This window comes from Pipistrellus hanaki (genome assembly GCF_964339955.1).
Source record: "Pipistrellus hanaki genome assembly, chromosome: 5".
NCBI classification, from domain to species: Eukaryota; Metazoa; Chordata; class Mammalia; order Chiroptera; family Vespertilionidae; genus Pipistrellus; species Pipistrellus hanaki.
The window spans coordinates 34,415,271-34,441,490 of NC_140507.1; the positions used below are offsets into that span (position 1 = coordinate 34,415,271).

Below are 26,220 nucleotides of genomic sequence, written 5' to 3' on the forward strand. Positions count from 1 at the left end.
TCTGCGGAGGGTCCGTGTGAGAGGTGCTGAGTGCCAGAGGGGCCCTGGACAAGGGAGGCTCAGACCCAGCGGAGAGGCTGTTGGGAGGTTTGCCAATCTAAGGGACTTGGCACATCAGGAGGCAGCCTTTGCCTTTGTCTCAGGTATACTGGGAAGTGCCTGGAAGTTGAATGAAAGCTGCGTGGGTCCAGTTCCTGCTGGCAGCTCACCCCGCCGCCACCCCCAACAAACATTCACTAAGGGAGCCAGCAGAGGACCAGAGGTGGGGGGCTGAGTTTCTCCAGGAGTCCAGGGGGTCCGGTAAAGCCCCCTCTGGGCAGTAAGCTTCCAATTGCTGGGCACCCCCAGCGCCAGAAGCCTCCAGCAAGGAGGGACCTGGAGGAGGGAAAGCAGGACAAGCTGTTTTTACTTATTTATTTATGTATGTATTATTTTCTTTTTGTTGTTAATCCTCACCTGAGGATATTTTTCCATTGATTAAAAAATATTTTTTTTATTTTTACAATATACAAAATAAATATATTGCCAGATTGTAGTACAAAATAATTAGCCATTTACATGCAATAAACATTAATATTTCAAGAAGAAAGGATTTTAAATATAATAATATTACCCAAACTGTACTAACATAGTACCGTATATTACAAAAGTTGTAGGAAATATTAAAAATCTGCAAATAAAAGGATTACTTCTATTATATTCTAAAATATTTTTTCTCGCCAAAACCGTTTGGCTCAGTGGATAGAGCATCGGCCTGTGGACTGAAGGGTCCCGGGTTCGATTCCGGTCAAGGTCATGTACATTGGTTGCGGGCACATCCCCGGTGCGGGGTGTGCAGGAGGCAGCTGGTCGATGTTTCTCTCTCATCGACGTTTCTAGCTCTCTATCCCTCTCCCTTCCTCTCTGTGGAAAATCAGTAAAATATATTTTTAAAACAATAAAAAATAAAAATAAATAAAATATTTTTTCTCTGGATCTATTTTTGTTCATCGGTTTATGTTGTTCATTATATTCCACAAATTAGTGAGATCATGTGATATTTATCTTTTTCTGACTGGCTAATTTCACTTAACATAATGCTCTCCAGTTCCATCCATGCTGTTGCAAATGGTAAGAATTCCTTCTTTTTTACCGAATCATAGTATTCCATTGTGTAGATGTACCACAGTTTTCTAATCCACTCATCTGCTGATGGGCACTTAGGCTGTATGGCCTCTTTCCAAAGGTATCTACTAGATCCTTTGCCCATTTTTTGATTGGATTGTTTACCTTCCTCTGTTAAGTTGTATGAATTTTAGAGATTAAACCCTTATTGGAGATAACATTGGCAAAGTTCTCCCATGCTGTGGGCTTTCTTGTTAAACTTTTTATTTTGATGTAGTCCCATTTGTTTATTTTCTCCTTAGTTTCCATTGTCCTAGGAACTGTATCTGTAAAGATATTGCTGTGACATATGTCTGCTATTTTGCTGCCTATGGCTTCTTCTAAGATTTTTATGGTTTTCCATCTTATGTTTAAGTTCTTTATCCATTTTGAGTTTATTTTTGTGTATGGTGTAAATTGGTGGTCTGGTTTCTTTCTTTCTTTTCTTTTCTTTTCTTTTCTTTTCTTTCTTTTTTTTTTTTTTTTTTTTTTTTTTTTTTTTTTTTTGCAAGTATTTGTCCAACTTTCCCAACACCATTTATTGAAGAGACTCCATTATATGCTCTTGCCTCCTTTGTCAAATGTTAATTGAGCATAATGTTTTGGGTTGTTTTCTGAGTTCTCTGTTCGGTTCCACTGGTCTATATGTCTGTTCTTGTGCCAGTACCAGCAGTGTTAAGAACAGTGGCTTTGTAATATAGCTTGATATCTGGTATTGTGATCCCTCCAACTTTGTTCTTCTTTCTCAGGATTGCTGTACCTATTCGGGGTCTTTTTTTATTCCAGATGAATTTTTGGAACAGTTTGTTCTAAGTCTGTGAAACATGCTGTTGGTATCTTAATAATTGGTGGGGATTTTTCAAAAACATATTTTTATTGATTTCAGAGAGGAAGGAAGAGGGACATAGAAACATTAATGATGAGAGAGAATCATTGATCGACGGCCTTCCGCGCCCCTCCCACTGGGGATCAAGCCTGAAATCCAGGCATGTGCCCTTGACCAGAATTGAACTCGGAACCCTTCAGTCTGCAAGCTGACACTCTATCCACTGAGCAAAATTGGCTAGGGCTGCTATTGGTATCTTAATGGGGATTGCATTGAATCTATAGATTGCTTTGGGTAGTATGGACATTTTATTGATGTTGAGTCTACCAATCCATGAACACAGTATATTCTCCCATTTGTTTATGTCTTTTTCTATCTCTTTTTTCAACTCCATTGATTTTTTAGGGAGAGTAGAAAAGAGAGGGAAAGAACAGAGGGAAACACATCCATTGGTTGCCTCCTGCACACACCCCTACAGGGCCTGGGCCAGAGAGGGACATGCCCTTGACCACGATCTAACTCAGGATCCTTTGGTCCACAGGTTAACACTCTAGCCACTGAGGCAAACCAGCTAGGGTAGGACAAGCTGTTTTTAAAAGATATCCAATTCTCTTCTGATTTATCATTGGGAGGAGATTATCCTTTTGTTTGACAAGGAAAAGAAAAATAAAGGAAACAAATCACTATTTTTTTTAATTTAAAAAAAATTCAATGTAGTTTACTTCAATGTTTCTAATTTATGAGAATAACTTCTTTTTAAAAATATATATTTTAATGATTTTTTACAGAGAGGAAGAGAGAGGATAGAGAGCCAGAAACATCAATGAGAGAGAAACATCCATCAGCTCTCTCCTGCACACCTCCCACCGGGGATGTGCCTGCAACCAATGTACGTGCCCTTGACCTGAATCGAACCCGGGACCCCTCAGTCCACAGACCAACGCTCTTTGCACTGAGCCAAACCAGTTTCGGTGAGAATAATTTCTTTCTTTTTAAAAAAAAAATATATATTTTATTGATTTTGTACAGAGAGGAAGGGAGAGAGATAGAGAGTTAGAAACATCGATGACAGAGAGTCATCGATCAGCTGCCTCTTGCACACCCCCTACTGGGGATATGCCCGCAACCAAGGTACATGCCCTTGACCGGAATCGAACCCGGGACCCTTCAGTCCCCAAGCCGACGCTCTATCCATTGAGCCAAACCGGTCTCGGCGAGAATAATTTCTTAATGCTACATTCATCAATACTTAATTTGGAAAGCATAAGCAAGAAGATTCACCATTTTACTGGGACTACACAATTTAGCACAGTACCAGGCACCATACTAGAACAACAACAACAACAAAAAACACCCAAAATTGAAGTATGAGTGATGGCAGACATTTTTAAACTCCAGGGTATCAATGAACCTCCCAATACTGTATACAGGAAGTTGTGTAGTGCGTGCACTTTTCTGGGGAGAGGTCCCACCGTTCCAGTCAACTTCTAAAGGGGCCAAATAGCACAGAGCAGAATTCTATATTTTCCCTATATTTCTCTTCCCTATATTTTCAGTGAAGAAAGCTGTGGATGCACCTCAGGAAGTTCACTCCTGCAATTTTCATGGAAACAGGGTAGAAAGGAAAACAAATAAAAGTAACTTGCAAGGACTGGGCAGGGGAAAACTCCAAAGTACTGTTTACCTTTTAAGTTTAGTAACAGGTTCTGGTTTAGAGAAGAGAAACGGGACCTGAGTGGTAATATAAGCTGGAAGCAAGGAGACTCTTCTCAGATTTTCAAATCCTTAAAACACTAAAAACTTAACTATAAACAAAGCAATAGCAAGAACTTAAAATGCAATTTAATTCAAGTCCAGTTTTCAGTATCTGCACATTAACAAGTTATTTTTATTTTTGAATATCACAGACTTCAATCAGAATATTTAAAAAAAAAAAAAATATATATATATATATATATATATATATATATATATATATATATATATATACTGCATGCGTCTAACAAATCTGACAAAGGACAGGTATCCAGTTTACTTGCATTATACTCTGAAGTTTTAACTGAACAGCCAATTAGCATATATTTATGATCATTAAGTACAGGTAACAATAAAAAAGGCAATGCATTAATCTGATGACATCCTATCACTGTGCAGTGTTTATTAACACTACTACCCTAGAGCACAGGCAAAATGTAGACGGAGGACTTTCCCTCAAAAGCAAGCTTAAGGGGTTAAATATCGTCACCATCATCACTACTGAGGGTAAAGCTGCTGCATGTAGATAGCGCCCTTTCTTCCCGAACATTCCCCCCATACGGCCCACAGTCCCTTTCTTCCAAAATCATCCAACTTCTCACAGGAATCCTCATCTTCTAACATCTTTTCATCTATACCTTCTTCATCGTCCTTTGCATCTACTTCCTCTTTATTTTCATCTAAATATTTAAACATCTTTTCAACTGCGTCTTCTTCCTCCTTTTATCAGCATCTTCAAGTCCCTTTTCATCTGCATCTTCTTCACCCACTTTTTCATCCGACTCATCATCAAAAAAAATTTTTATTGTATATGCATCGTCTGATTCTTCCTTGTCAAACTCAGAGCCTTCCTCATCGATAACTTTTTCAGTGCTACCATCCTCAAATTGTGATCTTTCAGAGTCATTTTCTTTTAACTCTTTTTCAAGGCTTTTTTTTAAAAAAAACTCATCACAGCCATTCTCACTTTAATGGGCCTTTTGGTTATGCAGCCCAAGCCTCCATCCTCCTCCCCCCACACCCTCCTCCGGAGTGAGGGTGAGAGACTAGGCTCCTCGACATAACAATGGAAGTGGAAGCTGCTTTCCGACGGCCAATGTCTCCACCAGCCGAGGGCTAACTGGGGGTGAGCTAAGACCCTAGTTGAGGGGGTCCCTTTCTTCTCCAGGAGCCTTCAGGGAGTAAAGGGCTTGGACATCAGAAGAGTGCTGGGCAGAGATCGAAGTTCGGCTGACCTCCTATTTGGTCACCGTCAAGATGCTCAGGAGAAAAGTACTTGCAAGTAAGGCAGAGCTATTTGGAGGGCACCTACTGTGTGCCAGGCTCTTGAGATACAGTGGTGAAGTCGATAGTAATTGAAAGATTAAAAAATTTTTCCCTGGACAGGTAGCTCAGTTAAATGTTTAATATCACTGGGAAGGTTATGCAGAGATTGGACGGTGACGGGGGCAGAGGCAGTGTACTAGGCATTCCATGGCGACTATGCAGAAGACAGAGGAGCCAGGCTGGGCCACGGTCTGCAGCGACGAGAACTACAGGGTCTTGTTCCGGGAGGGTGTTGAGCAGGAGATGGAGAGCAAGGACCAGAGTAGAACTACGAAGTCCGGCCTGAATGGGGCAAAAGAGGCGGGGTCTGGGGGGTGCTGCAGGCTGGGGCGGGGCCTTTGGGATGAGGCTGCTCCGGGTCGCTCGGCGCTCTTGGGTTCAGGATCTGGCCTCCCCAGGTGGGTGGGATTCCGCGCCGCCCGCAGCCGCGCGGCTGTCAGGACAGCAGGTCCGGAGGGGCCGGCCGAGGTGGGCGGGGCGCCGGGCCGCCGGCTGCACGCGGCTTTCGCGAGCGCATTCCCCGCTCTGCGGCCGCAGGCGGAGGAGCGCCCTGCCTGCGTCCTCGGTCCCCGCCGGGCTGGGGGATCGGCCTGGCCGGAGCTAGGACCGGGGCCACCGAAGACCCAGGTGAGCCAGGACCCGGTGCCGGGAGCTGTCCCGCGGAGGCTCCAGGTGCACCGAGATCCGACGCGGACCCTGGCCGCGCTCCCAGCCGCCAGGGGGCGAGCGGCGACGGGGCTCCGGGTGCTGCCCCATCCCAGCAAGGGGACCCGGGTGTCCGCTCGGCGGGACGGGTGGAGGGGGGCGGTAAATCAGTAACCCGCCGTGCACACAGGGCCTTTTGTCCCGCTCCGTCCAAAGAGCACCCCGGCCGCGGCGCTGGTTACTCATTGCCCACCCGGGCGGGGGCGGACAGGCTGTCTCTGCGGCTCCTCCTGGGGACCCGCCGACTCGCACCTCCCCCCAGGGCGGCGGCGTAGGGGTGAAGGAGGACGAGCTCGCCTGCTCCTCGGCTGCTGGGGTGTCGGCGCGCCCCGAGTGGCGATGAGAAAGCTCAGGCTCGAAGAGGTGCAGTCCTTTGCCCAGGGCCCCCCAGCGCTGGAGTGCGGGAGGTTGGAAGTAAACCCTGGACAACCTGATGCCAGAGTCAGGCACTGCGACCCCCTGTCCGCTTGTGACCTTGCTAAGGACCCTGGGGTGATGAGGTCAGGGTAGCCTGAAGGTGAAAATGTAACGTCCACTGGCCTCCCAGCCCATCCCCAGCCGGAGCTGTGAACCCAGAGAGCTGAGCTCCCTGCAGAAGTGAGTGTGGGGTGGGGGGGATTTTACCAGGAGGGGCCACGAAAACGGGGTGGGCGCCGAGGGAGTGGCATCTGAGCCAGGTGGAGAAGAGAAATGGACGCAGAGGTCAAGAGACAAGATGTGCCCAGTTTTGAAAGCAGGTGGTTTCAGTGCTGAAGGTACTGGAGGAGCAGACTGTTCAACCTGCGTGGCCCAGGCAGGGAGGAAGGCCTAGGATGCTGTACCCGCGGGGCACGGGCAGCCATTAAGGACTTGTAAGCTGGTGGGGAGGGGGCTGACATGGCAGCCTTGTAATTTTTAAAGCCTGCTGGAGAATAGAGGCCCACGCTAGAGATGACTATGGGCTGCCCTGGGTCCAGAATGGGCTGGAAATGGGACAGGGGTGAGGAGTGGGGATGAACAGAGATAATGCTCCAGCTGCAGGGGCAACTCAGGGAAGAGGGAAATAATGGCTTTGCCCGGGACAAGCTAAGTGCCCCCTGCCTCAGAGCCAGAGCTGGACAGGAGGCTGTGGCTGAAGAGAGAGAGTGTGGTGGGTTTCCTGGGCAAGGAAGACCCAGAGACACCAGTGCCCCGACTGTCACCCAGCCCCAGGTGATAGCCAGTGGGTCTCGGGCCTACACTGGTCACCCTCTTCCCCTGCCCTAGCTGACTCTCAGTTCTGAGGGTGAGGAGACGTCCTTGGTGGCATTTGGAGGAGGATAATCAGATGGGGTGGGTGTCCCGCGGAGGCTCCAGGTTCGCCGAGATCCGGGTCGCTCACACCTGACAGGACCTGGGGGTGACTGGCAGAGGGCAGACCCTGGGTGACAATTATAGGGAGGAGATGGGGAAGGAGACCATTCCAACATTCTGTGTACCCAGCCCCTACATACATTCTCTCTATATCTATTTTTTTAAATATATTTTATTGATTTTACACAGAGAGGAATTGAGAGGGACAGAGAGTTAGAAACATCGATGAGAGAGAATCATCGACCAGCTGCCTCTTGCACACCCCCTACTGGGGATGTGCCCGCAACCAAGGTACATGCCCTTGACCGGAATCGAACCCAGGACCCTTCAGTCCGCAGGCCGACGCTCTATCCACTGAGCCAAACCGGTCCCGGCTCTATATCTATTTTAAAAAAATATATTTTATTGATTTTTTTACGGAGAGGAAGGGAGGGGATTAGAGAGTTAGAAACATCGATCAGCTGCCTCCTGCACACCTCCTATTGGGGATGTGCCCGCAACCAACCTACATGCCCTTGACCGGAATCAAACCTGGGACCCTTCAGTCCACAGGCCAACGCTCTATCCACTGAGCAAAACCGGTTGGGACTACATACATCCTCTTTTATTCTCAAAGCAGTCCTGTGAGGTCAGTGACCCAGACATGGCCAGGCACAAGCAAGTTGGGAAGAGCTAGGATTTGAGCTTGGCTCTGTCAGACTCCAGAGTCTTCATTCTTTACAAGAGTCTGCCTTGCCTCAGGTGGAGTGGTGGGGACACAAAAAGCAGAGATATTCCCAGGCTGCAGTTCTGGTTCAGAAAGAGGAAGGACTGCTAGCCATGGAGTCTGCTGCCTTGTAAGTAGTAAGCACCCTGCCGTTGGAGGTATCCAAAGCTGGTCATGGAAATGTCAGCAATGCTAATAAGGAGTGGGGATCAGATCAGATAATATCCAGATGCTGCAGTTTGGCCTTGTATTATATTTCAGAATTTTTTTTTTTATTTTTTTTTTGCTCTTCAGAAATAAATTCATTTATTCAGCAAAAAATAAATCATGTGTGCTAAGAGTGAACAGAAGATATGTTTCCATTCTCTGCTTGCCTCCAAGGAAAGAATCCCAAAACTGCCCTCTCTGTGAACTTGTGCCAAGGTCTCAGCAGGACCAGTGCAGAGCAGGAAGCCCCGCCCCCCCCTCACCCCCCTGCACACCCTACTGTGCGGCAGCCTTGGGCTCTGCAGCAGCAGACCAGTTTCCAGTCTGCCCTGCCGCTGCCTGGCGGGGGGCTTGGAAGTGGCTAGCCATTTCCTGTCTCCGTTTCCTCATCTGCAAAATAAGGGACTAGCACCAGCCACGGTGTGCATGCAGCAGGAGCTCTTGTCCCCTCCTGTTTCAGGAAGGCCATCGGTGGGAAACCCAGCCTGGGCCCCCTGAGCAACAGGAAGAAGATGCCGTTGCTGCTGGTCCTGTTGGGGGTCCTCCTGAGAGCATCCTGGGCTCCAGCTTTGCCCTTTGAGGCCTCTGAGGAAATGGAGCTGGGTATGACCTTTAAGGTGGGAGAGGGTGGCAGGGGTGGGAAGAGTTGGCACCAAAAGGGGGCTGAGCAAAGCTGGAGAGGATCCTGGCCCAGGCCCTGGGGAGGTGGCAGCAGGTGGCAACCACTGAGACTCAGTGTCTGGCTCCCAGAAAGCATCCACCACTCTCTGTGTCCGCGAAAGAGGACTGGCCTTGCAGGGCCCAGGGCCCTGAGCGGGGCTGCAGAACTGGTGGTGAGCCTCTTGGGTGTGTGTGTGTGTGGGGGTGTGTGTGTGTGTTCTGTGCACTGTGTGTGTGTGGCTTGGAAGGCCCAGACCACACGTGTGGTGTGTGCACTGGGAGGATATTATGCCTTGGAGTGGTGTGATGTGTGTTCTGTAGCATGTGCCGTGTGTGTGTGTGTGTGTGTGTGTGTGTGTGTTGAACAGGGTCGTGTTCAGCCCAGCGGGTGTGCTACTCACCGTGTGTGTGCTGTGAATCAGAGGCATGGCCTTACCTCTGCATGCAGCATCTATAGCATGTGGTTGTGTGTATGTTGAGGGGCAGTAGGTGTCCAGCATGTGTCTGAGGTGCTCGTGCCCTGCATGGGCAGCATGTTCTCTCTATGTGGGGGCTGCCTCAGCTGGGGCTGTGAGGCTCACTCACCTCTGCCCTTGGCCCACAGAGCCCTGCCTGGCCCCCAGCCCAGAGCAGCCAGAACAAGAGCTGACCGTGGTCCTTGGGCAGCCTGTGCAGTTATGCTGTGGGAGGGCTGAGCGTGGTGGCCACTGGTACAAGGAGGGCAGTCGCCTGGCACCTGCCGGCCGGGTACGAGGCTGGAGGGGCCGCTTGGAGATCGCCAGCTTCCTACCCGAGGATGTTGGGCACTACCTCTGCCTGGCACGAGGCTCCATGTTTGTCCTGCACAATGTCACCTTGGTCATGGACGGTAAGGAGGTCTGGCAGGGGCTAGTGGCTATCTAGGGAGAGGCTCTTCCAATCCTGCCCTCATATATCTCCCTCTATCCCTGACATAGACTCCTCGGCCTCCAGCAATGGTGATGAGGAACACAATGGCCCTTCAGATAGGCATGTTTACCCACAGCATGGTCAGTACAAGCCCTCAAGGACTCTGTCCCTACCTCCCAGCTGCTCCCTGAGAAGAGACCTGTGTGGAAGCACGTAGTCATCCCGAGGCCACTAAGTTCTTCCTTCCCCTCCAGCACCTTACTGGACACACCCCCAGCGCATGGAGAAGAAGCTGCACGCAGTGCCTGCTGGGAACACCGTCAAGTTCCGCTGTCCAGCGGCAGGGAACCCCACGCCCACCATCCGCTGGCTCAAAGATGGACAGGACTTTCACGGGGAGCATCGCATTGGAGGCGTTCGGGTGAGTCTCCGGGTTCCAAGGCCACCTGCTCCCCTACCGCCCCCTCATACCTATAAATCAACCCTCCAGTTCCTTCTTAAATAAAGAAGGCCACTGTGTGGCCCCAGAAGAAGTGCAGGCCTTGGACTTGGACAGCTCTGGTTCAAGTTCCCACTCTGCCACTCTCCGGCAAGTGACTTAGCCTCCGGAGTGACTCCATTTCTAAAGAAGGAGGGATCCCTGACCAGCATCAGTAAGTTTGGGCAGCTCATTCTCATGGTGAGACCCTGCAAGGCCAGCTCCAGGCTGTAATGAGGAAACTGAGGCTCAGAGGGCAAGCTAAAACTCAGGGCTCAGGCATTTCTTGGAGTCTTCTCCTTTGTCCCAAAGTCCCTAGCCTTGCCCTCTCCCTCTCTCATCCTACTCCCCTCATGGGCATGAGTTAGTGACTCCTCATGGACACGTCCCCTCCCCCCGCAGCTGCGCCATCAGCACTGGAGCCTGGTGATGGAAAGCGTGGTGCCCTCAGATCGTGGCACATACACCTGCCTCGTGGAGAATTCGGTGGGCAGCATCCGCTACAGCTATCTGCTGGACGTGCTGGGTGAGCGGATGGGCGAGCGAGGCAGGGTGGGGGTGGAAGCCCAGAACTTGCCCTCAGTGAGAGCCCAGTCTGGCAGGCAGCATGGACTGAGTCTTAGATGACTCACTCAGACTGTCTAAAGTTTGCTGTTGGGGTGAGGGAAGCACAGAGGGTGAGTGGGCCTGGAGGAGCAGAGATTAGCCAAGAAGAAAAGTAGGAAAGCCACTGAGGCAGAGGGTGTGGTTCAGCAAAGGCCTTCAGCGTAAAGAATAGAATGCCTTTGTGGGGAGAGGTGGGCCCGGGGTTCGGCATTTTCATGGGGAGCCAGGCCAGGAAGGGCTCTGAATGCTAGGCTGAGAGACTGTCCTTGACCCCGAAGGCAATGGGGAGCCAGGGGAGGTTAAGCAGGGTGAGCAGGAGACAGGCAGGTCTGAGCTGCGTATCAGGAAGGTCTCTCTCCCTGGAGCTGGGGAAGTGGGAGGCAGGTGACCAGGGTGCCTCTGTGGGTGCCGCTGGTCAGGGTTGACGGCCCGGCCCGGCCCCCAGAGCGGTCCCCGCACCGGCCCATCCTGCAGGCAGGGCTCCCGGCCAATACCACAGCGGTGGTGGGCAGTGACGTGGAGCTGCTATGCAAGGTGTACAGTGACGCCCAGCCTCACATCCAGTGGCTGAAGCACATTGTCATCAACGGCAGCAACTTCGGTGCCGACGGCTTCCCTTATGTGCAAGTCTTGAAGGTCCAGCCCCTGCGGTGCCTGAGCCCTCCCTACCCTTCTCCCACGGTGGGGAGGGTGACTGCCGCCCCCTCCCTGGCCCCGGGCCCTGCTGTGACCCCTGCATGTGTCTCCCACCCCCAGACAACAGACATCAATAGCTCAGAGGTAGAGGTCCTCTACCTCCGTAACGTGTCGGCCGAGGATGCGGGCGAGTACACCTGTCTGGCAGGCAACTCCATTGGCCTCTCCTACCAGTCGGCCTGGCTCACCGTGCTGCCAGGTGAGCCCCTGAGGCGGCCAGAAGAGGCTTCAGGATCCTGCTCTGATGCAGCAGGGGGCTGACCCGCGGGCGGACGTTACCCCTTGGCCTGTGGGATCTAAGCTCGGGACGTGGTGTGTGTGGTTCTGTGTTGGATTCTGCATGTAGCAGACCCTCTGCATGTCAACATGTGACTGTCAGTGGGACCCAGGACTATGCAGGAGTGGGTGTCATTACAGTTGTCTTGGTGTGTGCATCCTGGTGTGTGGCGGGAGCTAGGAGGGCCTGAGGTAGAGGGCACAGGGTCAGCCATCTGACCACTGACTGGCCAGCTGTGTGTCTGCGGACAGAGGAGGACCTCGCGTGGGTGGCAGCGGCGCCCGATGCCAGATACACGGACATCATCCTGTACACGTCGGGCTCTCTGGTGTTGGTGGTGCTCCTGCTGCTGGCCGGCCTGTACCGCGGACAGGTGCTCCACGGGCGCACCCGGCAGCCCGCCACGGTGCAGAAGCTGTCCCGCTTCCCGCTGGCCCGACAGGTACTACGCCCCCCAGCCCCCGTGACCCACAGGGAGACTCTCTGCCTGCCGTCCCACCACAGCTCAGTGCCAGCAGGCTAACCAAGCCTCCCGCTTTGCAGTTCTCCCTGGAGTCAGGCTCCTCAGCCAAGTCAAGCTCGTCCCTGGTGCGGGGCGTCCGTCTTTCCTCCAGCGGCCCCCCCTTGCTTGCTGGCCTCGTGAGTCTAGACCTCCCGCTGGACCCACAGTGGGAGTTCCCCCGGGACAGGTAGGCTGTGCTGAGGGAGGGTGTGGGTGCAGGCTCCAGGCAGGAAGGATGCCCGGACGGCTGAGACCTCAGCTTTCTTGATTCCTAGGCTGGTGCTGGGGAAGCCCCTGGGCGAGGGCTGCTTTGGGCAGGTGGTGCGTGCAGAGGCCTTAGGCATGGACCCGGCCCAGCCTGACCAAGCCAGCACCGTGGCCGTCAAGATGCTCAAGGGTGAGTGTAGCGGCCTGGGGAGGTACGGTGGGCTTCGGGCTGACAGAAGGAGCTCATAGTGCTATCAGGTGAGCACTAGGGGCCAGGAGAGGCTGTCGGATCCCACCCACCCTTGGGCCTGAGACCCAACTCCTGAGCCTCAGTTTCCTCATATGTCCCTACCTCAGAGGTTCATAAAAATTCCTGATGCATAAAATCTTACCCATTGGGATGATGGTGACTCTAAGGATTGGGGGTAACTGGGGTTTACTATCCCCTGTCTGCCCTGACCCTATGTAAGCTTTGGCCTCAAGTAACCTTGTCAGCTGTGTCGGACACCACCTCATTCCCCCGAAGCCACACCCTCAGCCTCCCCCAGGGCCCTTCCCAGGTCTGTCCTGTTGTTTCTACCTCTCTAGACAGCCTTTCTGCTTAAATTCAGTCCCAGCCTCAAAGCAGGAGCCCCAAGGTGCCTAGGACACCCCTGGAATCTACCACAGGGGCCTCTCACCGCTGTCTCCCAGGCCCCTCTGCAGGCACCCAAACCACTGTTCTGTTCTCCGCCTCCTTACTCCCAGCTCCTCTCTGCACAGCTGGGGCCACCTGGCACTTTCCCGGAGGCAGAGATTGAGAAATGTGCATTGCGAGGTCTGGTGGGGAGGGTATGTCATTGGCCCAGGGCCACAGGTCAGCCCTGAGGGCCCGCCCCTGCTCCGCAGCCTTCTTCCAGGCCTCCCCGAGCTGTGCCCCGCTGGCGGCTCCTTGAATTCCCGGGCCAGATGGACGCCAGGCCCTGGTCAGACAGACCTCAGGGCGCCAGCCTGCTCTCCACTCCCAGGAGCTCTCACCCCATTCAGGGACTAATGCCAAGCCCTGCAGACAAGCTTCCTTCCTGCTCAGAGCTCTTCCCCCTCCTGCTTCCTGGCCCCTCGCAGGCAGGCCTACTGCTTTTAGATCCTTGATTCTTGTTGCATCCCACAACTGCTCTGAGAGGCAGGGCACGATACGGTATCCATTTCACACAAGAGGGTCCTGGGGTTCAGAGAGGTTAGGTGACTTTATCAAGGCTACGCAGCCTCGTGGGGACTCAGTCCCAGACCTTCTTGTCTCCTGTCCTCTCCCCCACCCTTCAGCCTACCTTGTGTAGTCACCCTTCATGTCCTCTCCCCACCCTACAGCCTACCTTGTGTAGTCACCCTGGCTGTCGCCCTTGCAGACAACGCCTCTGACAAGGACTTGGCAGATCTGGTCTCTGAGATGGAAGTGATGAAGCTGATCGGTCAACACAAAAATATTATTAACCTGCTGGGTGTCTGCACCCAAGAAGGTGGGTGAGGTGGGGCTCGGGCAGGGGCGGTGGTGGCAAAGAGCACAGCCTTGGCAGCCGCCCTGCCCGCTCACCTTCGCAGGCCCCCTGTATGTGATCGTGGAGTGTGCTGCCAAGGGAAACCTGCGGGAGTTCCTGCGGGCCCGACGCCCGCCGGGCCCCGATCTCAGCCCTGATGGGCCTCGGAGCAGCGAGGGGCCACTCTCCTTCCCTGCCCTGGTCTCCTGCGCCTACCAGGTGGCCCGGGGCATGCAGTACCTGGAGTCTCGAAAGGTGAGGGCAGCAGCAGCACTTTGGGACACTCCCAACTGCTCCATCCCCATGTCTTTATGACCCTGGCATTCAGTGTCTCCAGCTTCTCCCTCTCTCCCCTTTCTCGTTACCCTGAGCCCTTCTGTGTGTAGATTTCAGTGCATGTCCCGTTCTGGCCTCACATACTCCCTCACCATAGGCAGGGCAGGGAAAGAGGCCACATGAGAGAGCGTGAGGGCCCTGACGTTGGAGTCTCAGGTCTCCCCTCTGCATCCTGACTTCCTCACCTGTAAAACGGGTGACGATCCCTACCCACCAAGGCGTCCGTGGGAAGTTATGTGTCCTAATAAGCCTAAGTCCCTGCCCTGTCCCCAGTGCATCCACCGAGACCTGGCTGCCCGTAACGTGCTGGTGACAGAGGACAACGTGATGAAGATCGCTGACTTTGGACTGGCCCGAGGCGTCCACCACATTGACTACTACAAGAAAACCAGCAACGTGAGGGAGGCAGGGCAGCGCTGGGGGGAGGGGGCAGGGCCTGTGGGACTGGCACCAAGGCTTCCTCCTCTCCCCTCCAGGGCCGCCTGCCTGTCAAGTGGATGGCACCAGAGGCCTTGTTTGACCGAGTCTACACACACCAGAGTGATGTGTGAGTCCTGGGGGCTGGGGGTCCTGAGTGTCTGCCAGGATCCTTATACTACCCCCCAGAAAAGGCAAAGCATTTGCCCGAAGTCACATAACCCTGGGACCTGAGTTGGACCAAACTCCAAAAAAGGCTCCTATCCCCACCCCCGTTTGGTGAATTATGCCCACAGGGGCCCCCTTTCTGGCCCCAGAAGCAGGGAGCGAAGCTGTGCCCTGCTGAGCCCTGGTTCTGCCTGCAGGTGGTCGTTTGGGATCCTGCTGTGGGAGATCTTCACCCTTGGGGGCTCCCCATACCCTGGCATCCCTGTGGAGGAGCTGTTCTCACTGCTGCGGGAGGGGCATCGGATGGACCGGCCCCCGAACTGCCCTCCAGAGCTGTGAGGCCATGCCCTACTCTCCCCCACTTTCCGGTCCTCACCCTCTGCTCTGACCTAGCCTCAGGTCTGGCCCTGGGGAGGGATCAGCACCCGCTCACTGTGACTGCCACCTCCTCGGCCCAGGCCCAGTGGGGAGGTCCTGGCTCCTGTGCCCTGTCATCCACCCCTCAGGACACCCCTCCCCTTCCCCACCTTCTCTGCCCACCCACGCGGGGCCACGAGGTCCTCCCTTCACTCAGGCCTGTGGGTGCTTCTGACCCTGCCCCACCTCTCTCAGGTACGGGCTGATGCGTGAGTGCTGGCACGCGGCGCCCTCTCAGAGGCCCACTTTCAAGCAGCTGGTGGAGGCACTGGACAAGGTCCTGCTGGCCATCTCTGAGGAGGTACTCCTTCTCTCCTGACCTGTGACCCCCCTCTGCCCACTCCCCTTTGGGCTTTATCTGAGCTGACTATCAGGGCTCACCTGCACTGTTCCCCGCAGTACCTGGACCTCCGCCTGACCTTTGCACCCTACACCCCAGCCGGTGGGGACGCCAGCAGCACCTGCTCCTCCAATGACTCTGTCTTCAGCCATGACCCCCTGCCACTGGGGCCCAGTTCCTTCCCCTGTCCTGGGGTGCAGACTTGAGCAGGAGCCTGAGGTTGTGCAGGCAGGACACCCAGCAGCCATGGGCCTCCCGGATCTGCTGCAGCCTGGTGGTGCTTGATCTTGGCAGCCCCAGTCCAACTTCAGGGTGCGGTCCCAGGTCTCTGGTTTTGCTTTGGGGAGGTCTGTCCTTGGCCCTGGAGTCCCTAGTTGAGGCTTCCGGCTCTGGCCTTGGGTTCCCAACTCAGAATTCAACCCTAGTCCCAAGGCCCAGCCCTTGGCCCGGAGTCATGGCCCGAGCATTCTAATAGCCTGAGTACAGGGCTCTGCTTGGCATCCTGGGCCTTGACACTTGATCCTGATTCAGGGCTTTGGCTGAACCTGGCTGCAGGGCCGTCCCAAACCTCCCTGCTCCCTACACCAAGAGAGATCTTGGGCCTCTGAACCCCCTTCTCCCAGGCCTCCCCCCACTTCCCCTTTGCTGCTTGTCCCAGCACCTGGGTGGAAGGAGCTTTGGCCCCTGCCCTCCTAGCTGACGCTGGAAGACTGCCGAAAACACAGAAACCAATGGCCTTTTATAAATTATTTTTTTGAAATAAACCTCGTTGTGCCTGATGTCTGCCTTGCATCCCAGATGGAGGGGGGAAAGGGTGGAGGGATCCCCAAGCTGGGAGTTCTGCCTAGGTGACAGGCTGGCAGGGCTCTGTGCCCGGCCTTGGGTTCACATCCACCTCCAGTGCCTCAGGGTGGACCTCTGTCTTGGCCTGTCTCTCACTGGCACCATCTTGTATATGTGATGGTGTGAACGAGCGCTATGGGCAGAGAAGTCCACACAGCACCATCCATCCACAGGGCGGGACTCCTGTACCCTGTGCACATGCGTGACCTGGGGCTGTTGCCAAGGGAGCTGGCAGTGCCCCTCCCCCATCTGCTCAGCATTAACCAAGCTGACAGTTAACACAGCATGAAAGCCCAAAACCCAACCCCGAGGCTGCCTCCTGCTCCCACGCTCTGCCTGCCGTCAGGCTGGGAGCTTGGGCCGCTGCCCCGCCTGCCCTGGCCGGTCTCCACGGCAGCAGCTGGTTGCCATCCTCCCGGCTGGACTGCAGCTGTTCCTGCCTGCCTGGTCCTCCCCTAGAGAGCCCTCAAGGCCCTGTTCTCAGATGCCCTTGGAGTGGGGGGGAGTAGAGAGGATCAGCTTCCTGGGACTGAGCCTGGAACCTTCCTCAGTCCATCCCAAGGGTTACTACTGCTGCTCCCTGGCCGCTGAACCATGGGATGAGGGTGCCTGACCCAGGGCCTAGCTTTCTCTCCTGCCCTGTCCTGGCACGGGACTGTCCAGAATTTGGTGCTAGAAGACTGAGCAGCACCTCATGGCCATGGTTCTTTCCTACTCTGGGTCTCCTCATGCCCTATCCATGTCTCTCTGAGTCCCCATGCCCCCCATTGAACTACTCATCTCCCCCCAAAATGGCATCTCCTCCAGGGGCCTCCATCTCAGAGAAGGCACAGACCAGGAGCCACAGAGTCACCCCCAACCCCATTCCCGAAGGAGGTAGAAACACAGTGGAAGGTTCAAGGCCTGACACTCCCAAGATCCCAAGGCCAGTGCTGTCACTTCTCCAGTGGTCACTGCCTTCACTAGTGTGAGTGGGTGTTCCTCCCTGCGTGCCTCTCTGGGCCTGGGTCTAAGGTGAGAAGAGGCGTGGGTGAGCACATGTGTGTGTGTGAGGGGGGGAGCAGACACCATGCAGAGTTCATGAGTATTTCAGTGACACTAGTGCTTGGGCTTTGCAGCAGCCCAAGGTCCCCCTCACTCGCATTCCCCTGCGGGTGGCAGGTTCCTAAAACAGCTCTTGGCTTATGCACCTCCTGCACTCAAGAACCCAAACTGGCTCCCTGGAGCCCCTAAACTTCCTGATTGAGCCCCACCTTCTCTGAGTCTTCCCCCTGGATGCCACTGATCAGTGACTATGTCCTTCATCAACCAACCAATCACAGGAGAGGCAGGTCTCTCAGAGCCTGGAGGCAAAGTGTTGGTTGGGTAGTGTGTAAAAACAAGTGGGTAAGAGATGAGAGTCCCCATTTTCCACATCCTCACCATGGGCCCACTGCCCTCTCAAACTCAGCCACCCACCACTCTCCCTCACCACAGCCGCACCAGATAGACCATTCTTCCCATTTAATGGTAGGGAAACTGAGGGATGTCACAGCCCAAGGTTACAGGATGGTGCTCCAAAGGAGCTGAGTTGAACCCTCCCACCCTATCCCAGGTTCCCAGTGGGTCCTGCACCCATGGGAGACCTGAGCCAGGTCACTCAGAGTGACGGGGCAGCTGCTGCCTGGTAGGTTCCAAAGGCCAACAGGAGCTCGGCTGCCCACCCTGTGCCCCCTCCCTGCCCACCTCCCTGGCAGGCACACACTTGCTAGGCCCCTTCCACATTCCTGATGTCGCATGTAAGAGTGAGACAGATGCTGCTAATTCCCGTGCAAGCTCGGCTGCCTCCCCTCCCCTCCCCCGAGCCTGCTCTGGGCAGCACGGCAGCAGCTGGAGCTGGGCCCCTTGGTCAGTCTGGGTTCGGAGTGGCCTAGCTGTGACACCGGCCTCGGGAGCCTGTAGCAAAAGCATCAGTCACTCTGGACTTTGCCACGAAGGTATCAGTCAGGGTTCTGATGAGAGCAACAGATAGATAGCCACTGCTATCTGGGAGCCGAAGTCCAGGGACAGGAGGCTGCTGGTAAGGAAGGTCAGGTGGTCACAGTGTGGAAGGGGGGCAGCTATGACCGAAGTTACCCTCCCAGCCTGAAACACAGGAATGCTGCCACGCCTGGAGAGTGGTTTTAAGTGCTCTGTCAACAACTGGGATTAGGAGGGAATGGCCTCAGGCCGGGCTGCCAGGATCTTATTCCTCCCTCAAGGCAACTCTAACAGAACGGCATTCTTGTCCCGCTGCCCAGATAAGGACAACTGAGGCTCCGGAGGAGAAAGTAGGGGGGTCGGTGCCTATGACCGGCTGCCCTGTCCCACGGCAGAGCTCATTCCTGCAGCCCCAGTGCCCTGGCCTTTCCAAGGACAGCGGAGGCTGGGTGTGCAAAAGCGGGGACATCTGTTCATGGAGTGTCCACACTCAGGGGTGAATAGACATTCAGGAGGCCCAAGCACAGATGTGCCAGGCCCAGTATTTTGGGCCCCAGCCCACGGCCTTTGGTTCCTGCCACCTCAGGGCCTTCCCATGAGCGGGATGTTCCTCCTGGGGCACACTCCTCACCTTTTAAAAAAATATATATGTTTTTATTGATATTTTTTAGAGAGAAGATAGAAATATCGATGATAGAAAAACATCTATCAGCTGCCTCCTGCAGGCCCCCTACTAGGGATCAGACCCACAACCCGGGCATTGTCCTCACCAGGAATCGAATCAGCAACCTCTTGGTGCATGGGATGATGCTCAATCCACTGAGCCATGCTCTCCTCACCTTTTAAGTGTCACGCAAACCTCATTTCTCAGGTGCCCTCCGTTCGGACCCCTCCCAGTTTGTCCCCCCCTTGCAGGCTGTGGCCCCTATTCAGAGGTGCTCTCACAGTCTCCTTCTTGCAAAGAGAGCACAGAAAGCCAGCACTACTTGGATTCTGAATCAGTCCTGAAACCTCAGCATATTTCCAAATCACCTGGAGGCCCTGGACTGCTGGTTCCACCCTAGAATCTCTTATTGGGTAGGTTTGAGGTAGAGCCTGAAAACTTTCAGGGAGTATAGCTGCTGGTGTGGGGCCACACTCTGGGAACCAGGGTTTTTATAGAGGTGTCACGTGTTGGAGGTTGAAACGACTCAACAAAAATTCCAATATCACAAAAGGTTTTCAATGAAAACCAACCCCCCAGTACGCACTCTCTTGGCTTCCTGAGGGAAACGGCCCCCATTCTCTGAGTCTTCCTGAATGCTTCCCCTCCTCCGGCTGCATAGCCCTAGACCCAGGTGAGTGGTTACTGTCCTTGTCCCCTAATTCCCCACCCCGGGCTGCACCTGGCAGAACTGAGGGGCAGTAAAGGGTTGAAGAGATGAAGGAGACCCATTCCCACGTACAGACACACTCAGGTGTGCACACTCAGCCACACTGCCTGTCTCTTCCCACACTCCAGACTCCAAGTGGGATGGGAGACCCCTCCCCACCCCAGGCCTCCACCTGCTGTAGGATTTGGCCTAATCCCGAAGGGAGGCAGCTGCAGCTCTCGCTGGGGGAGAAGGCTCCTCTCCGAAGGAAATCTCCTTTTATTCTCTTGCTGCCGAAATCTGACCTTCCTTGGCACCTGGGCCCCACAGCTGGGGCCTGTCCCCAAGAAGTGACTGAGGAGGAGGCGTGAAATCACCAACAGCTGAACTCACCCAATATTCCCCCCATATCCTTTCCAAATCAGTGGCTGCTCACATCCCACAGTGCCAGCCCCTTCCAGCCCCCCAGTGCCAGGTGCAAACGCGGATACTTTGGGCCCAGCCTGACCTGGCCTTACTGATCTCACCAGCTGACCCTTAGGGTATCACTAGGAGCTCCCCTCAGCTCTCCAGACCACACTTGTACCCTTCAGGCCTCAGCTCAGTTATCCCCTCCTCCAAGAAAGCCAGCGTAGGCATGCCACCTCCATGCATGACTGAAAGGACCCATGTATGTCTCCCCTTCCCACTCGGGGCAGGGGCCTCTGGCTTCATCTCTAAGAATGCAAGCCAAGTCAGTGCAGAGAGGGCCACACTAAGGCTTGTCCAATGACGAGGTGATCTGGTAAGGGGGACAATGAGGCCCCTTACCTTCCACAGCTGAGGCCCCTAGGAAATCAGGTTCCAGGAGCGGAGAGTTGGCTGGCAGGGCTAAAACAGTGAGACCCATATTGGACATCAAAACTCTAGAACCTTCACAGAGGGATAGCTCTTGGATCTTGGAGAGTTGAACAGAGATTGTTATTATCCCTGGAGGACCCACTGCATATGATGAGGGGCTTTTCCAACACAGCCGAGCTCTGTCCCCTTCCAAGCAACCCCTGAAGACCTCAATGATGGATGCCCTGGAATTCTGTATTCTCTTTTTTTTTTTTTTGGATCGGGGGGGTGTCTGGAATTTTCTAGAGAAGCACTAATAGAACTTTCTCTGGTGATGAAAATGTTCTATATCTGTGCTGTCCAAGACAGTAGCCACTAACCACATGTAGTAGCTATAGCATTTGAAATGTGGCTCGTGCAACTGAGGAGTTAATTATTATAATTAATTTACATATTAATTTAAAGAGCTGTGTACTGACAGAACAACTCTAGAGGTTTTACAAAGGGGCTGCTCGGAGTGCAATGGCAGGGAATCTCTCCCACTCACACCGCTAACGTGAAACTTCAAGGTACAAGCAGTGTGCATAGTGCGTAGTGCACTCTCACCTGTGTCAGATTTGTGCCTGAGGACATAGGGATGCAATCACCGGGGCTGGGGGCCACAGAGGTTGGTTCTGAAGAAAACTAGGTGACAGGGGTGAGACAGGGAGGGGAACTTTGTTTCTCTTTATGTTTGAACCTGGTACATGCATTACTTATTTTCAAAAATTGAAAAATTTTCCCCGGAAATAATATCAGAGAAGAAAAACATTCCAAATCTTCCTGGCCCCCAAACTTCAGGCTGCCCCAGAGCCAGCGTTGGAGCCTCTGACCAAGTACCCTCCACAACTGTCCTCCTGCCCACTTCACACACCAACCAAAACTGGAACCCAGGGCTGCGGGCTAAGCCTGAGCGGATCCCTGCTCACTCGCAAACTCCCTGCACACCCCTCCCCCATCTAGTCTCCAGCCCCAGTGGCCTTCCTGTTTTTCCACCATCCTGAGCTCAGGCAAACCTCAGGGCCTTAGCACTTGCAGGTCCCTGCCTGCCTGGAATGCTAGTCCCCTGCTTCTTCCGGATGGGTGTCAGAACTGTCTATCAAGCATTGTTGCCATAACTGCTGCGAACATCTTTGTCCCAAGCATTTTTACCACAAGCATTTTAGCCGCCCAACTAATTGGCCTTAACAACTGGTTGACAGTTCGATTTACATTCGGCAGACAATGTATTGAAGCTAGATAGTTGTCAGATTGGTTTCATCCTCATGAGGAAGTTCTCGCCCCTTCACTTCCATTTTTATATTATACTAGTGGCCTGGTGCATGACATTTGTGTGGGGAGAGGGGGTGTTCCTCAGACTGGCCTTTACCCTCTCCAATCTGGGACACACACCCCCACTCTAAACTGGCAGTTGGACATTCCTCTCGCAATCCGGGACTGCTGGCTCCTAATTGCTCACCTGCCTGCCTGATCACCCCTAACCACTCTGCCTGCCGGCCTGCTCACCCCTAACTACCCTCCCCTCCTGGCCTAATTGCCCCTAACCATCTCTGCCTCAGCCCCACCACCATGGCTTTGTCCAGAAAGATAACTCCTGGTCTAATTAGCATATTATCCTTTTATTAATATAGACTAGAGGCCTGATGCACAAAATTCATGTAAGGGTAGGCCTTCACAGCCCCAGCTTCCAGGGCTTTGGCAGCCCTACCCCCTGCCCACACCCACCTTGGCCTGGCACTGCCTGCATCTGCCACCACACACACCCAGTTCCCTAGTTCTGGGGAGACCCCCCATCGATAGCCCTGCAAAGGGTGGCATGGGCTTCCCTCTTTGGGGCAATTGCAGAGCTCCCCCAATTGATCGCCCTGCCTGGGCCTCCCTCTGCAGGGTGATCATGGGGTGATGGCGGGACCCCGACCAATTGCATCGCACCAGCCTTGGCTGGCCTGGTGTCAGTGTGTGTCATAGCATGGTCACCTCAAAGGTCATTCTGCCATTTGGCCGTTTGGTCAATTTGCATATTATGCTTTTATTATTATAGATAAATCTTAGCCCTCATAATGTTTATACAGTGAGAAGTAGACCTGGTGACCTTAAAATAGTGGATGATAAGAACTAAGAATAAAGCCAGATTGTAAAGCTCCTTGTCAAGCCAGAATGCATGCATACTCTACTAGAAAATGATAACATGCTAGTTTGCAGATCCTTAGGTAAGCACAGTAATCCCTCCCACCCTAAACACTCATCCCAGCTATGCACAAATATAAAAGGTGGCTACTAATTCACAAGTCTTCAGAGAGTGCTAATTATCGATTCTTTAGTTGGAAACTGACACCTCAATTAACAAAGGACAAGGACGAAAGTGCCAGTGCCATCCTAAAGGAGGAAATAAATCAACAAGCAAAAATATAAAGTATACTATGAATGAATACTTCAAAGACAATGTATTTAAATTCTTTCCCATAAAGTCGTTCGAGCCTGCATGTGCCCTGACTGGGAATTGAACCGTGACCTCCTGGTTCATAGGTCAACACTCAACCACTGAGTTATACCTGCTGGGCTAATGCCTCTCTTTTTAAATTTTTTTTTTTCTTATTTTATCTTTTCAGAAAGATTACTTTTTGGCCAATTAGTTGTGTGGCAAAAATGCATGTAGCAAACATGTATGTTTATAGCAAAGATGCTTATGGCAAATATACCTAGAACATGTCAGAACAAAGGTCAGCTCCTCAGAGCAGCCTCCCCCAACCACCCTGGCTAAAGTCCTCCCTCTGTTATTCCATATTTTAGCCTCTTGTTTGTTCTCTTCTGTAATTACCTTGTTTGTTCACTCTTTACCAGCTGCCATCTCACTAAAAGGTGAGCTCTGAGAGGTCAAGAGGTTGTCTGTCCACAGTTGTACCTTGAATGTACTTCATAAACATTCAAGGAACAAATATATGTTGAATGAATTTCTCAAATTCAAAATTCAAATCCCAGGCTGGTGAGCTGATCTCAAAGAGGCTCCCAAGCCCTGTAGGAACTGGAACAGCGCCCCCCCAAACATACTGCAGTGTATTTAATGAATCCTGCAATGTCCACCGAGGGTCAGTCCATCCCCCTCACCTCCTCTGCCCTGGAGCCTAGTCCTCTGTGGAGCTGGGAACCCAGAGGGGGCTTGGGACTGCCACTGCCCTAAGGTCCTTCAGGCTCAGGGTGTCTGCTTGTAAACAGCACTCACCCACACTGTGTTGAGGACAGCATGGGGCACAAGAGACCAATATCTAAGGAAGGCCAACAAATCCATAAAAATAAAAAAAGACAGACACCTCCAAACAATACAGAGAGGATATGATGAGGTGATTGGCTGACCAAGGAAACCTAAAGGTGAGGTTAACAAACATATGAGGAGATTCTGAAACTCAAAAATAATGCAAGAGCCCTAGCCTGCTTGGCTCAGTGGATAGAGTGTCGGCTTGCAGACTGAAGGGTCCTGGGTTCAATTCTGTTTAGAGGCACATGCCCAGGTTGCAGGCTCAATCCCCAACAGGAAGTGTGCAGGAGGCAGTGGATCGATGGTTCTCGCTCATCTTTGATGTTTCTTTTTTTTATATATTTTTTAAAATATATTTTATTGATTTTTTTACAGAGAGGAAGAGAGAGGGATAGAGAGCTAGAAACACCAATGAGAGAGGAGACCAGCTGCCTCCTGCACCCTCCCCACTGGGGATGTGCCCGCAATCAAGGTACATGCCCTTGACCAGAATCAAACCTGGGACCTTTCAGTCCGCAGGCTGACGCTCTATCCATTGAGCCAAACCTGTTTTGGCCATCGTTGATGTTTCTATCTCTCTCTCCCTCTCCTTTCCTCTCTGAAATTAATAAAAATATTAATAAATAAATAAATAATGCAAGAGATGCTCTCACTTTGCACTTTAACAGACAAAAGTTAAAAAGCTAGAAAACAAATCCAGGAGTCATGGGGCTATGGGGGCCTTCCTGGACTGTGGGCACAGACATTCTGGAACCATCTGGCAGCATTCAGCTAATTGCTGTATATAAACACATGTCCTATGATCCAGCAATTTTGCCCTGAATATACACACACACCCCAATTCCTCACATATGACCAGGCAGGGAAAGTGTGGGAGAGGTTGGAGGCCATTAGGAGTCCCCTGGGAAGTGGATAGATAACATGTGTGGAGGACCCAATGGACAAATAGTATGTCCTGGAGAGACATGGAGAGACCTCAGACTCCAAGTGCTAAGTGGAAGCATAAGAAGTGGAATGAGCCGGGACCGGTTTGGCTCAATGGATAGAGTGTCGGCTTGGGGACTGAAGGGTCCCGGGTTCGATTTCGGGCAAGGGCGTGTACCTTGGTTTCGGGCATATCCCCAGTGGGGGGTGTGCAAGAGGCAGCTGATCGATGACTCTCTCATCAATGTTTCTTTTCTTTTTTTTTTTTTTTTTAATATATTTTATTGATTTTTGTACAGAGTGGAAGGGAGAGAGATAGAGAGTTCGAAACATCAATGAGAGAGAGTCATTGATCAGCTGCCTCTTGCACACCCCCTACTGGGGATATGCCTGCAACCAAGGTACATGCCCTTGACCGGAATCGAACCCGGGGCCCTTTAGTCCCCAAGCCGAGGCTCTATCTATTGAGCCAAACCGGTCCCGGCCGTGTTTCTAACTCTCTATCTCTCTCCCTTCCTCTCTGTATAAAATCAATAAAATACATTTAAAAAAAAAAAAGAAAAAAAAAGAAGTGGAATGAGCTCTAAAGCATAAACTCATTTGCATGAAATAAATTATGACAACCTTGGCAGGCATGGCTCAGTAGTTGAGTGTCTATCTATGAACCTGGAGGTCACAGTTCAATTCCCTGTAGGGGAACATACCTGGGTTGTGAGCTGAATCTCCAGTGTGCGGCATGTAGGAGGCAGCTGATCATTGATTCTCTCACCTCATTGATGTTTCTATCTCTCTCTCCCTCTGTCTTTTCTGAAATCAACAACAACAACAAAAATATTTTTTTTAAAATCAACCGATGAGTGCATAAATAAGTGGAACACCAATGAATGTCTCTCTCTCTTTTCCAAATCAATAAATAAAAATAATAAATAAACAAAAGCTCAGAAAAGTGCTGTCAGCTGCAGCTATGAGTGTCTACAACAGGAACTGATCCTGATCTGGCTCAGGGAAGGGTTCCATGAAGTGATAATTGAGTTGAAGGAGGTGAGCACTTGGCCTTGTGCTGAGTGGGAGGAAAAGAATTTCAGGCAAAGGGAACAGATTCTGCAAAGGCCTGGAGGCAGGCAGGAATGGGAAGAATTTCAGGCATTCCAATCCGGCCACATGTGGACAGTGCACGTACTAGTACAATACAGCGTAAGGGAGTCCATGGCCCCAGATGAAGTGACCGCACAGTGGGCCTTGCAGGTTGCAGAATTTCATCCTTAGGAAGTAAAGAAACTAAAGAGTTGGGGCAGATGTGGGGAGACAGACAAGGGGACTGTTGCAGCATCTGGGGTAGAGATAGAGCTGAGAACTGGGACAGCACTTCCAGTAATTGTGGTAGGAAGGATAGAAAGGTGGTCAAGAACAAGCAGGTGAGAAGGGGCCAAGACTTGGGTGACCAGGTGGAGTCCTTGTGAATGCTTTAGAGGCTAGACAGAGGAAGGGTGCATGGAAGGCAGGGCAGATAATGGTGAAATTTTAA

The 26,220-nt window shown here is 52.6% G+C and overlaps 1 protein-coding gene across 3 annotated transcripts; it reads left to right on the plus strand.

The window, feature by feature from the left end:
- Positions 1–5,466: 5,466 nt before the first annotated feature.
- Positions 5,467–16,285, plus strand: FGFR4 (fibroblast growth factor receptor 4). Of its 3 annotated transcripts, none has more exons than XM_084886596.1 (18): positions 5,467–5,677; positions 8,461–8,603; positions 9,265–9,528; positions 9,617–9,688; positions 9,803–9,969; positions 10,429–10,552; positions 11,078–11,268; positions 11,389–11,527; positions 11,857–12,047; positions 12,149–12,294; positions 12,383–12,504; positions 13,700–13,810; positions 13,893–14,083; positions 14,438–14,560; positions 14,641–14,711; positions 14,947–15,084; positions 15,362–15,467; positions 15,566–16,285. In XM_084886596.1, the coding sequence occupies exons 2-18, from the start codon at positions 8,513–8,515 to the stop codon at positions 15,710–15,712; spliced, it is 2,394 nt and encodes a 797-aa protein (XP_084742722.1). In that variant the 5' UTR covers positions 5,467–5,677; positions 8,461–8,512; the 3' UTR covers positions 15,713–16,285. The 3 variants fall into 3 exon arrangements, with proteins under 3 accessions (XP_084742722.1, XP_084742723.1, XP_084742724.1); XM_084886597.1 differs by lacking the exon at positions 5,467–5,677 and adding an exon at positions 5,932–6,352; XM_084886598.1 differs by lacking the exon at positions 5,467–5,677 and adding an exon at positions 5,932–6,118.
- Positions 16,286–26,220: the final 9,935 nt, after the last annotated feature.